The sequence below is a fragment of the Diabrotica virgifera genome, chromosome 3 (assembly GCF_917563875.1).
Source record: "Diabrotica virgifera virgifera chromosome 3, PGI_DIABVI_V3a".
NCBI classification, from domain to species: Eukaryota; Metazoa; Arthropoda; class Insecta; order Coleoptera; family Chrysomelidae; genus Diabrotica; species Diabrotica virgifera.
The window spans coordinates 50,887,357-50,901,965 of NC_065445.1; the positions used below are offsets into that span (position 1 = coordinate 50,887,357).

Sequence of the window (14,609 nt, forward strand, 5' to 3'; positions counted from 1 at the left end):
TTTCACAGCTCCAATTCCATAACACTTTACAATATAAATTCTATGTTGGATGGTTAACATTATCTTATCGAAAAAGAATCACAATTCGCAAAACTATTTATCGGAGTTGACAGTTATTCAGCTACATTGTAGCTTAGCAACACTAGATTGTTGTTAAGATTTCGAACTTAGTGCAAAAATTTATACGGATTTACCCAAAATTAACTACAAAATTAAGCAGGTTTTGAAAAACTTGAAGTTTATTTCGTTTTATGGGGTTTTAGAACAAGCAAAACTTTTTATAAAGAACGACATTTTTCGCTAAAATTGAAAATAAAAAAGTTTTTCGTCTTGGGCACCCCATCCGTGAACACACTGTATAATATCTATAATATGTATGAATTACCGCCGAAAGCCGATATGATCAACCAAAAAAGATTATTTGGTGATTTTTCTAGTGACTTTCTTGGGTGTGAATCTGTCTTTTTAGTTTACTCCTCCTGGTTTAAAAACAAACTAAAGCACTTACCTGAGATCTCTTACAAGTGTAAATGTATTTTTGATTCTCGGGTCTAAAGTAAATCTATATCGACCATCCTCAGTTTCTTCTATTGATCTCTCCAATAAAGCCTCCGCGCCTTCTAATTTAATCGGCGCATAACTCCTTCCTGTATGTAGTTTATGTAAAGCCTCTTCTTTCGTGTAGGTGGGTCGAGTCCCCGAAGCCATCTTGATCTCCTGTTGAAGGTAGTTATCAATTGTCTCACAAAGATACTTTTTAAAATTCCTAACAGACACAGGAAATAGCGTAACTGTGTCAAGCATTATTAACTTTTGTACATCTTTTGGATACACCTGAGTGTAAAGATAGCCTAACTGAGCTCCATAACTATGACCTAATATCACAAACTGCCTTTTAAAATGTAAACTAATGTACCTATATGCTAAAATATAATTTAAGGTATTTATAGGTAGATTTGGTGGAAAGTATGATGATCTGCCATGACCAGGGAGGTCTATACAGACGTAGTAGAAGCTGTTCGGTAAGTATGGTATTAACCGATTAAAGGTACCAGCATTGTCCAAAAATCCATGGAAGCAGAGTATTAAAGGGTCATCTGGTTCACCCCATGTTTTAGCTAAAAAAAAGTTATACTATAGCATAACGTAATAAATCAGACAATAGAGCATATTCTCTCATACTATTTTTAACGAAATTAAAAAAAAACCGAAGGGCACCTTTTTTACTCGTCTTATCGTTATTTATTGTTTTGTCTAAGTTTGTTTATCCGAGCATTTTTCTCAAATGTTTCTCACATTTTGATTGCGTGGATTTTGATTCATGTTTTTTTGTATTAATTTTCCAGTTTTCGCTTGCGTATGTTATTATTGGCATTGTTATCGTATTATGAATTTTTCGGTAGTAAGTTTATAATCTCTCGAAACAACAATATTTTTAAGTTTTATGTGAATATTGTATCAACTTGTATGTGTCTTATAGTCATCAACTAGTCATTATATTATCAGACATTGATAAAAGTGACATTATCAGACATTGATAAAAGTGCAAATAAAAATAAAACACTATCTTGCATTTCACTTTTATTCTCAATAAATACCAACAAAGATCAACTTAATAAGTAATAATATAAAAAGATAAAAACATGTAAAAAGTTATACATTTATGTACCTATTAACAAATAATAGTTTGTATTAGTTAATACCAATACCATACCATTGTTTTACTAAGAATATTACTATTATTTGTATTTATTATTTTGGCAGTTAATAAAAACAATCAACAATTAAAATACCTTGCAGGTTTCGTTATTTATTATAAAAAATAAAATACCCCAAAAACATGAACATTTAAAAGAAATTGGTAGTTTGATATTTATTATATAGTTAGGTATAGGTAGTTCATTTCATTTAGTGTGGTTTATCCTATAATATGGTTGTGAGACATGGACATTAAGAACCACAATGATTAACAAATTAGCAGCACTCGAATTGTGGTGCGATCCTAAAAACATCGTGGGTTTTGCACACGTCCAATGAAGATGTTCTTAAAATCATGAATTCAGAACGTGAGCTCATAAACATCATAAAGAGGAGCACAACAGAATATTTCGGCCATCTACATATTTGACGAACCTATATATCATCTTCTTCCTCCCAATATAATATAAAGTGGAGAGAAAGAGATAGATTGGTCGAAAGAAACTTTCATCGCTGTAAGCGTGTTTCAGCAAATTGTAAGCAGGATGACGACTAATGTCTGAATACGGACACGGCATCTAAAGAATAAGTCTTGCCTTACTCATGTGACACCTGAACTTTAAAAGCAACCACGATGGACACGTTGAAAGCATGAAAGCAAGAAATGGAAGATATGAATAGAGGATTAATAAAACCTCCGACGCCCTGAGAGGAGTAAGGAGTTTCGAGAAAGAAGAAGAAGAAGAAAGTTCGTTATGGTATAAATAACAATATACAATCTAAGTTGTATGAAAAAATAATAACCCTGTCTTCTACAGTTTTCCTATTGGTAGGTAATAATAAAAATTTGTTAACGTGATGGAATTAAAAAGATATGGTGAAAGAAGGAAAGGGAAGCCAAGGAATAGATGAATCGAACAGATTATAAAAATAGGACAGGAAAAAGGAAAAACATATTCAAAAATAAAAGAGTTAGCAAAGGACCGCAAGAAATGGAAGACATGGATAGAGGATGAATAAAACCTCCGACTCCCCTGAGAGGCGTAAGGAGTTTCGAGAAAGAACAAGAAAGTTCGTTATGGTATAAATAACAATATACAATCAAAATTGTATGAAAAAATAATAACCCTGTCGTCTACAGTTTTCCTTTTGGTAATAATAAAAATTTGTTAACGAATGGGGACACTCTATCTGGATAATCGTTATGGACATCGTGATTGCCTTCTACCATATGAAATTCAACATTTTTCCACTTCTTCAAAAACTTTATAACAGGTTCCATTACTTTCAATTGAAATCCATTCTGGTTCCCTAAAACCATCAATATTGGGCATTTTACAGGATTGACTTTCATACCTTCCATAGCTAACCTATGGTCTCTTAAAGGATTCACAAAGTTTTTAATTCTTTGGTCTAATGTAAACTTGTAAAGTTCTCCCTGTGGCTCTAAGGCCCTTTCTATTAAAGCTTCGGCAGATTCCCGCTTTATTTCGCTGTAATTTCGTCCTTTTTGTACCTTTTCCAAAGCTTCCTCCCACGTGTAAACTGGTGCTTCTTTATTATTCAATTTATTACAGATTTTAAGATGACTATCTATTCTTTCATCTAAAAAATCCATACAGTCTTTACTTTTTATCGGGTACATTGTCACTGTATCCAACAGTATAAGTTTCTCGACACACTCGGGGTACATCTGGGCGTACAAAAAGCCTAATTGACCCCCATAACTGTGACCCATGATCACAAACTTTCTCTTAAAGTACCTAGTTACGTGTTTATAAACCAAAAGGAAATTTAAAGTATGAAGCGGTAGATGAGGAGGAAAGGATGATGATCTTCCGTGTCCTGGCAAATCTATACAGACGTAATAGAACGTGGAAGGCAATTGAGCAATAAGTCTGTTAAAGCTTCCAGCATTGTCCATTATTCCGTGAAAGCAGAGTATGAGAGGATCTTTTTCTTCGCCCCATGTTTTCGCTGGAACAGAAAAATGAATCTGTCAAGTTTTTGTAGATTAAGATCATACATCTTTATATTACAAAATAATAAAGATTTGGACTTTGTGCAGACTAATGCATGCGTGCAATATTTACGAAGACCAAAGCGATATGTTATACTTAGATTAACTTAGATATACTTAAATTATCAATGTTGCCAAAGATATTGCAGTGACGCTCATCATTCGGAAAGAATTATGCCGAAAAAATTTTTACATTGGACTTGAAGACATTACGTCTCACAAAATCTAGGGACATAATTGTCTTATAGAATTCTGCCAGGAACACGAACTGCCTAGTAGAAAGTAATAACTATTAAAAAGCACCTAAAACAATATTAAGCTACAGGTTCTAACTGCGCCGAGAAGATTCTACGGAGTTCTAGGAGCTTCCGACCAGCGAGAAAAGTATACTCATATATAAGAGAAATTAGAAGCTAAACAGGTTAGTCGAAAACATAAATTTGTCCGGTTACGTGAATAAATGGTATACACTAACTGTGTTTAGTGTTAGAAAATTTAAAAAAAAACATTACACTGGTGTCAGAAGTGGATAATTAAATAAATTCTGTGAAAAAAAATGTAGACTTGATAAAAAAGTACCTAGACTTGGTAGTCAACGTTGGCCTAAGATGGTTGTTTAAGTTTCCTGGTGGGGTTTCACCATGTTCCCGGAGGTTATATCTTTTAACATCGGCGTTTAGCCTGTTCAATATTACTATGACATAATGTAGATTGAATTGTAAATTCAACCATTGTTTGATTCTGGGGCTATTTAGCAAGTATTCGAATTCACTAATGATGGACTGATAGGTCCGAAAACGTTCTGAATTAAACACATTTTATTCAATCCACTGGGATTTTTAAAATGTTTAATAAATATACCAATTACATAGAAGTAGTTTTTACTTCATGTTTTTTAGTGATTTTTGAGTTACAATGTCCACTACCTTTGAAATAAAAGCATTTTTGAGAAAAACGCGTTTATTTGACAACTTCGTCATCGTGTTCTTATTTATTTGTCAAATTGAAAAATGATGCACATCTGAATTTGTTTTTAAATCGCGGAATAATCTACAAAAGAGAAGGGGAACAGTTGTTGAACGTTTATGAACGCGAAGCGAGTCGAAGGTAGGGATATTCAACCTGCTGTCTCTCTGGTAATTTTACTCCGATCAATCTGAAATTTTCAGAGAAAAACATAATCTTAAAGTTATGTACTTTCATTAAAAATAATCAAAAAAATTTAAAACTTCAAGCCATACCCTCCCTTAAGTGAAACTTTATGCTTTTTAATCCGAAGTGAATAATAATCACTATTCCCAATTATATAAATGATAAAACACTATATAATTAAGTTAAATTGTGTTTTTTACTAGGAAAGTTTTAGGACAGTTCTGATTTCTTTCATTCCGTATGTATTTTGGGTTGCTGAATCCGAATATTAGGTTTGCGGACAAAATTTCGTGACGCAACATTGAAAAAAGCCAAAAATTTCTGCTTTTTCCGCTTTTTTTATTAAATTTCGAAAACGTTTAACTTTTAGTAAATTATTTGTTTACAGAAATTAAAGTACTCAAAATTCTCTACAAATATCACTATTTGTAGAGAATTACCGCGTAGTTTTTTTTTTGTCAGACGAGCCGTTCGGTCTGAAGTGCGAGTTGAAAATGAGCAATTTTCAGCGGTCTCTGCAAAGTCAACTTTTTAGGCGAGAAAAATGTTAAAAACTTATTCATCTATTAAAAAAAGAAGGAATAGTTGCCAGGGAAACGAGTCAACAATAAGTTTTGGAAAAAGACAGAATATTTTTATTTGAATTATTTACATGTGGGCGTGATCGTCTAATGGTTAGGACCCCACGTTGTACAACTGCCTCATCGAATCTACATGCTCCTACAATCATACCTTACCGGCAGATCGTATCAGATAAAACTATAAGAGGCCCTCACTACTCTACACCCCATCCACTCTGGCGTACCCCAAGGAAGTGTCCTTGGACCCACACTGTACCTCCTGTTCACAGCAGATATACCAACTTCAGATCGTACAACACTTGCAACATAATATGCTGATGACACTGTCTTAATGGCCTGCCACGAAAATCCGACCCTAGCTTCTCAGATACTACAAAGTCACTTAAATAGACTTGAAATATGGTTTAAACTGTGGAGAGTCAAAGTTAATAGCTATAAGTCAACACATATTACGTTTACACTAAGGAAGGGGATCAAATCCACGAGGAAAAATTTCCTGTAGTTGGCTGTATACCATTACAAAAACATAAAATCCTTTATAAAAGGTATATTTGTTAAAATCCCTATACAGGGCTACATCAAATACAGAACTAGTTTTCGATCGGTTGACCGATCATCATCAGTGCAATCCTAAAATGTGTACAACCAGATAAAATAGATAAAATGATGCAAAGTATTTAAAATGTTGACTAAGGTTATAAAAGTTATAGGTTATACTCACTTAGAATCTACATGCTAACCACCAAAGTAAAAATATATGGGTAAAAACCCTTTACAATTGATCCGTCATCGGAACATATGACAAAGATGTGAATCTGAAGTGAATGTGAAGGGGATCAATCCAGCTGTAATCTTTAACAACACACCACTGCCAATAAGAAGTGACGTCAAATACTTGGGAATTTACCTAGACAGCCTATTAACATGGCAAAAGCATATTTGGAACAAACGACTGCAACTGGGACTCGTATATAGAAAGATGTACTGGTTCATGAATCAAAAATCACGCATAAGTCAATAAACTGCTGATCTACAAATGTGTACTTAAACCCATCTGGACGTATGGCACCCAAATCTGGGGAAATGCCAGTGAAACAAATCTACTCAAGATACAGCGCTTTTAATCAAAAGTTCTAAGGCAACTGTGCCAAGCTCTTTGGTACATTTCTGACGATAATATACATAGGGATCTCCAAGTCCAAACCGTCAAAGAAGAAATAATTTCTCTGTGCTCCAAGTACCACAATAGACTACAGGTTCACCCAAACATATTAGTCACCAATCTCCTGACACCCCTACAGAACAGAAGACTAAAAAGAACACACACTCTTGACCTAAACACTAGAAACTAATTAATCATTCCAACTTATTACTATTGTACTATTCAAATTAATTCAATTAATTATTAATAACTGTATTAATTCAATTATTATTGTACTCCTTTTTTAGGTATTCACCACTGGGTGAATACTGACTGTGCCACTTTCCTAACACTCATATATGTATTGTTTATTATTTTGTATAACATAGATTGCAATAAAACGGACGGCGCGTAAAAACGACGCATACCACCGCGTACGAGTGCGAAATCGCAATAACGCACTAAAACTTGGTAATGGATGGCACCGCACATACAGACACGGAACTTGCCCCAAGACGAGTCGCAAAACCTCTACAACCCTCATCTGGCTGCTGAGAAAATCCTAATGGGCCATATATTATTATTCCTATATGCGATGAGTGTTTGTGCTACTACTTTTGCATTGTTTAATCATGGGAAAGTGAAATTTCTTAAAGTGCTGCAGAAGAACACAGACTTGCAACCAACCACTGAGGCTTTCAAATCTCATCAAGATGAGATGGCCACAGCAGGAAACATGTTTCCCATGGCTCTATATGGAAAAAAGAGACCGATATGAACGATTTGAGATACATACAATACACAATACGTATCTTCATCATACAAAAATAAGGCCAACATTGCCTCATTATCCCCTACCGAAGGTGCTACCCGAGAACATTCACTATTAGGTGCGGCAGTCAGTGGTTATCCTTATATCAAGCCACACCTGACGTGCAAAAAAAAAGGTCCAAGTGAAAGGGGGTTGAAAAAAACTACTAAGGGTCTCATGCTAGTGCCAACCACTTTGGGCCCTGCACCAAACTCAATACTCCGGTATATTTCATGTAAATGTAAATAGGGCTGCCAACGCAATTGTGGATGCCGGAAGGCGGGTCTTCATTCATGAATCTCACAAGTTATTTTGTAGTCATTCATCTCTCCTTGATATATGATCACAAGTCAGTATCTGACCACCTTTATTATTATCCAGGAGAACGATCCCTGATGCTGACGATGAAGCAGTGGCGGCCGGTCAGGGTCGGCAGTGCCGACCCACACATTTATATAGATAGATTTTTTTAATATTTGTATCTGTGAAGTAAAAAAAATCTGTCAGATAATACAGACTAAATTTTATTCATGTTTTTTAAAAGGATTTGATCAATCCGAGCGTTAAGTGATCCCTGCGCATAACAGACTTCTCAAACAAATGAATGATCCGAGCCATTCATCTGACTTTTCGGCTAGCCGTACCTAACTCATCCGTAGCACTCCGTAGCTTGACGATTTACGCGTAAAACTCAACGAAATAACAAGTCGATGAGCAAGCGAACATACATTCTCTCCGTAGGCAGGTACGGCATATTTAAATCTGCCGGTCGGTGTTTCATTTGGCATCGCCAGATCGCATCGGCAGAAATTATCAAAAATAATCACGCCGTTTTACGTCGTTTAATTGATATTGTAATTTTTTTAAGTTGTCAGGAATTATCATTTAGTGGACATGATGGATCGAAGCATTTGTTAAAAATCAAAGTAATTATAGAGAAAATAATAAAATTGTTTTTGAAATATTTACTTTCTGATTCGAAGTGTATTCGTAATACAGAATGAACTAATACATATAGTGCAGTCACTGAAGGTTTTCACCTCATTTCGTTGAACCTCCATCGATTTTCATGAAAATTGGTAAATAATTAGAGAATAACTCAAGGAACAAAGGTGACATGATGCCAACTTGCGCTTTTACCCTGGGGGTGGATGCCACCCCTTCTCGGGGGTGAAAATTATTTTATTAAAAATAATAACATATGTCGATAGAGGGACAAATTATAAGCAAAGTTTGTTATATAAAGTTATTAAAATAAGTCAACAGTTTTTGAGTTATTAAAGACCAAAGATTTTATCTTTTTCGTAAAAAAATGCATGTTTTAAATCGGTTTTTCACGTATAAATCAAAAACTATAAGCTTTTTCAAAAAAGTTATTATTACGGAAATTAAAGATAATAAAAAATTGAATACATCCTTTATATAAAGAACTAAACTAATGTTAGTTCAAAGTGAGTTATTGGCAATTGAATGTGTATTTTTTTCGACGAGTACTCAAATCTAAGTATTCAAGCTTAAATAACGGGAAAACGATGCAATGTATAAAATATTCCTTCTAAACATTTGTCAAAGAACTTCAGAATACCTATCAAATGAGCTTCAGAACAAGGTAATAGCGTCAAAATTAGGCAAGTTATAATGAAAATACAAGAACCGTTTCGAATTTTTTAGGAAAAAGTGAAAAATAAAACATACGCCATTTCCACAAAAATTAAAATTTACAGTAATCGTCACAATAACTTCTTTATGTTAGCATAAGTAATGTTTTCGATAATTTTGAACGGTTTAGAATGCATATTTTTGAAAAAAAAGATGTAATTTAAAAAAATCATACTTTTTAAAATTATTGTAATTCTCATATTCTTTTGATAATAACTCCAAAAATACTCAATATACGTAGAAAATTATATATAACCAAATTTTAGTTTTTTCTGTGCCAAATATTATACCTGTTTTACTATTTCTATAGGGTAAAAAATAACCGAAATAGAAACGTTTAAATCTTAAATTTTGCTGTGGGAACCATGCAACCGGGGCCATTTAACCTTTTATGTTTAAAAAAGTAAGGGGTCTAAAAGATTATGCTCAACGTGCTTAAATAGCACTTGTAAATAACTTTTAAACAGTATTTAGATGAACCTGATATCTTGAAGACGAACGGAGTTATTAAAAAAAAACAATTACAGTGGAACCCCGATAAGTCGGCCCCCGATAACCCGGAAGTCCGGCTAACCCGGACCGATTTTTATCAGACAAACATTCCAACAATAAAAATGTATGTCCTTTATGCTGGATTTTCCAATTTCTTTTCAACATCTTAAAATATTTTCTTTTATCTTTCCTTATAAACATATTGTTCGAATACTATAATATCTTATATTTTTCAGGCTAATTTTATTATCATAATAAACTTTCTTCGTAAAAATTTGTCGGTTTAGCGAATTCCTATGTAGTTCATTCGTTTCAATTTTCAATGTCAAACACATTATACAATGAGAGATAATGCGTATTTGTGTAATTTGATACATAATATACCTTAGTAAAAATGTGTTATCGAAACCAACAGGTATCTGTAGTATCCTTTATTTACTTGAAACTGTCTTAGCATTGTTTAGAAAAAACTATTAAAAAATTATTTTTCAAACAATGGTCTTAGTCTTCACTCTTATTGAATAACATAAGTTGGTTCTCGTTGCGAGACGGTATTGTGTGTAGTAAAGTCGCATTGTTCGTTCCGTTCTGTAATGGTTCGTAAATATATTCAGATTTTGTGTTTGTAATGGCAATAAAACTTAAAATGTTGTTTTTGTTTCAAAATGATAACAAAAGACAGTTTGGACAATCGGTGCAAAGATAAGAAAGCTAAAAATGAGACTCTCGACGACGCTTTGTATGTGTGGAACGCGAACGTGGTTTACAAGTGTCTGTGTGCCAATTATAACGGAGTTTATCTGTAAGCATACCATATTTTAATAATTTTTACCATTTTCTCCGGCTAACCCGAATTTTCGATAACCCGGATCGCCCGCGGTCCCGATTAATCCGAGTTAACGGGGTTCCACTGTACATTTTTTGGAAAAATTTTTAAAAGATAAATTTTGAAAAACATTTGGAGCATAAATTTTAATGCTATCAACATGTACGTGGGCTCATTTGATAGATATTTTTAAGTACTTTGACAAATGTTTAATAAGTTTATGTTAAAAAATGCATCAATTTCCTGTTATTTCAGCTTGAGTACTTATGAGTTTTTTACTCGCCGAAAAAAATATACATTCAATTACCTATACCTCACTTTTAGTTAAAATTAAAAGGTTTTTCTAGTAAGGGGTTTATTTCATTTTTTATTAGCTTCAATTTTGATAATAATAACTTTTTTGTAAAAACTTACACTTTTTGAGTTATTGATGAAAAATTGGTTAAAAACATGCATTTTTCTCAAGAAAAATTAAAATTTTAGATCTTTAATAACTCAAAAAGTTTTGATTTATTTTATTAACTCTATATAACAAATTTTGCTTCAAATGTGTCCCTCTATCGAATAATGGGGTTATTTGTAATAAAATAATTTTCACCCCCGAGAAGGGGTGGCATCCACCCCCAGGGTAAAAGCGCAAGATGGCACCACGTCACCTTTGTTCCTTGAGATATCCTCTAACCACTTACCAATTTTCAAGCAAATCGATGGAGGTTCAACGAAATCGGAGGTAATAGCTCATATCCACCTTCAGTGACTCCACTAATATACCTAATCAAATAGTTACATTTTGAATAACGTTATTGAATCTGAGATTTAGAAAACCATTTGCTTTTCGCTGGAAGTAGATGAAACTTCTGATTATCATGTCATTCACAATTATCAATTATTGTTGTTCTATACGCGTTACGTGGTAATATTTATGAGAGGTTTTTAGGTTTTAGAGACGTGAGTAAAAGCAATAAGGCAGAATATATTTTTGGTGTTTTAAAGAACAGATTAAAATTTTTTGATATCAAAAATAAATTGGTAGGGCAAACTGGTGCAATCTTATGACGGCGTTGCTGTGATGTGTGGTGAATTGAATGGTCTCCAGTCAAAAGTTAAAACTACATATTGCATCACAAGCTTTAATTACTCACTATTATGCGCATACAATGAATTTAGTTTTGCATGATACGTGTAAAAAAATAAAGAATATCGTCTTTTCTTGCCAATTTAGCTCACCTAAACGGATTACTGCTTTAGAACAAATTTGTTTCGAAAAAAAGCGAACAGTTTGTCAGACGCGATGAAATTTTAAATCTCGATTAGTTTTATCTAAGCAGATTATCTCTGGTAGTTTTAGTATCTGTAGCAGATTTTCGTAAACAGCTTTTGGAAGTTTTTGATTTTATTATCGAAGGCGACGATTTTGAAATTGGCGATACCTCGATCCGTGAAGTAATCGGTTTGAGAACTTTATTAAATAATTACTCTTTTAATATTCTTTTAAATATTTTTAAGACAGAGTTTGCCCAAGATATTCATTATTGTTCAAAATCAGTCAACTGACATTATTTATTCAAAAAATAGAATACGAAAGCTGGTGCAAAATCTCAGAGATTTTCGTAATGATAGTAGTTTCCAATATATACGCAGTGACATTTTGGATTCGCTTGATATTTCCGAACCACCCCAAAAAAGACAACAACATGATACATCTCTCGAAAAACGAGTAGGTATATCTTGAAATTTTGGATACCTACTAATATATGCAAATAGATACTCGTTTTTCGAATTTTGAAGATTTGCAAATTTTTGACCTCTTTGACGATTCAAAATTTAAAAGTTACCTTCGCCAAAGAATTTCCAAGATATTTATTATAACAAGTTAAGTACTTAAAAATTATGCCGATCCAAATATTTTCAGAAAGTGGGATAAGTTACAAAATATGTATGTATAATTCTATGTAGTAATGTACTGAAATTCATTATAACAAACTGTTCATCAATTTTCTTATCACCACTACCACCAATTTCTGCCTCAAATAAACGGGATTTATCTTGTCTCAAAAGAATCAACACGTATTGTCGAAACACCATGAAACAAGAGATAATGTCAAGTACATCAAATAAAAAAACAAAAAACAACAAAATCTCCTATAATGATTTAAGCCTTTTAGTTTGATGGTATACCTATATGAGGAGACAAAAAAAACTTGCAGACCCTATCTCCAAGGCCACGAGCCGCCACTGCGATGGAGCAATCAGACCCTGAACCAAATGCCATCGAAGAACCTCAGCACAATGCAGAAGGTATATTTAATCTCACAATACATTTTGCAGTCCTCATCTCTCCTTTAGAACTGACATCACCTCTTTTATTTTCCAGAACAAGCAAAGACCAAAGGACCTTCTAAAAGACAACGGCTCATACAATTTTGTATTTAACAACATTTTGTATTATAATTTGTAATATTAATAATCACGATATTTTAAGTTTTGTTTTGTTAGAGTTTTACTTACCTTTTGTTATACTGAATTTGTGCAATTTCGACCTTTTTTTCTTTTTAATTATTTGTGCAGAAACTTGGGAGAAATTTATTAAATGACAACATTCTATTAAAAAATAAAGTTTTGGAAAGTAAAAAGTGGGTTTTGCAGAGACCGTTAAAAATTGCCAATTTTCAACTCACACTTTAGACCGAGCGGTTCGTCTGAAAAAAAACTAAATAGCGATATTTGTAGAGAATTTTAAGTACTTTAATTTTTGTTGACAGACCATTTACTAAAAGTTAATAGTTTTCGAGATTTAAGCAAAAAAATCGGGAAAAGGCAGACATTTTTCGCGATTTTTTCAATATTGCGTCACGAAATTTTGTCCGCAAACTTCATATTCGGATTCAGCACCCTAAAATACATACAGTCGGAAAAATGAAAGAATACCCAGGAACGATCACATCAATCACATATTTCGTATTTGCTGTGTTTTTTTCATAAATAACAAACGAGAGAGATAGATTATTAATAATCTGAATAATATGTGATTGTTCATGGGTATTCTTTCATTTTTCCGACTGTATGTAATGACACAAAAATCAGAACTACTCCAAAAATTTCCCACTGGGGGGCTCCTAGAGCACAAATTGACTGAATTAATATACACTGGGGTGCAAAATTAACCGGACACCTTAAAAATGGGTCATTTTTGAGGTCTCGAATTTCCTAAACCTGTTGTCCGATTTAAGTGATTTTTTAGTATATGATAGCCTTATTGGTTAACAATATCGCTGTAATACTACTGTTACTAAACGGGTAAATTTTCATTGTATACCGGGTGTACCAATGACACTGTGTTTTTTTCTCAAACTTCGCATCACCCGGTGGAATATTCTAGCATTTATAAAATACTGAAATTAAAACCCAACTATAGATTCATGTTTTCTCAACATTATGTTTTTTTATTCATTCGCTTATGTTGGACCATAAAAAAGTTAGGTACTTTAACAATTACCCATGTTTTTCATGAATACAGGGTGTTTTTAAACAAGTGTGGCAAACTTCAAGGGGTAATTCTACATGAAAAAATAATGACAGTTTGCTTTATAAACCTATGTCCGCAAATGCTTCATTTCTGAGATAGAGGGTGTTGAAATTTTTCTTACAAACTGACGATTTATTTATTGCTTTAAAACCGCTTGAGATATGCAAATGAAATTTGTTGTGTTTTAAGACGTAGATATTGCACATTGTTTGACTTACAAGTAAGAATTTAATATTCACCATTGGCGCGCCTACGGGTAATATGAGCGGTTATATTACCCGTATGCGTGCCAATGCTGAATATTAAATGCTTAATTGTATGTAAAAAAATGTGCAATAACTAGGTACCTACGTCTTAAAACTGACCAAATTTCATTTGCATATCTCAACCGGTTTTAAAGCAATAAATAAATCGTCATTTTGTAATAAAAATTTCAACACCCCCTATCTCGGAAACGAAGCATTTTCGGACATACCGTTTATAAAGCAAACTCTCATTATTTTTTTATGCAGAATTTCCCCTTAAAGTTGGCCATACTTATTTAAAACACCCTGTATTGATGAAAAACATGGCTAGTTGTTAAAGTACCTAACTTTTTTATGGTCCAATGTAAGAGAATGAATCAAAAAACAAAATGTTGAGAAAACATGAGGCTATAGTTGGAATTTAATTTAGTATTTTATAAATGCTAGAATGTTCCTCA

General features: G+C 33.2%; 1 protein-coding gene across 3 annotated transcripts in view; it reads right to left on the reverse strand.

Annotated features, from left to right (window-relative positions):
- LOC114342601 (serine hydrolase-like protein) overlaps positions 1 to 14,609 on the reverse strand; it is a 32,701-nt gene that overhangs the window by 8,994 nt on the left and 9,098 nt on the right. For 2 of the 3 annotated variants that reach the window (XM_028293432.2, XM_028293439.2), the window contains exon 2: positions 1,569 to 3,675. In XM_028293432.2, the coding sequence (XP_028149233.2) occupies positions 2,834 to 3,675 (842 nt within the window). In that variant the 3' untranslated portion in view covers positions 1,569 to 2,833. Of the gene's footprint in view, positions 1 to 508; positions 1,119 to 1,568; positions 3,676 to 14,609 lie in introns of those variants that run through there. The other variant, XM_028293424.2, reaches the window with a different exon arrangement.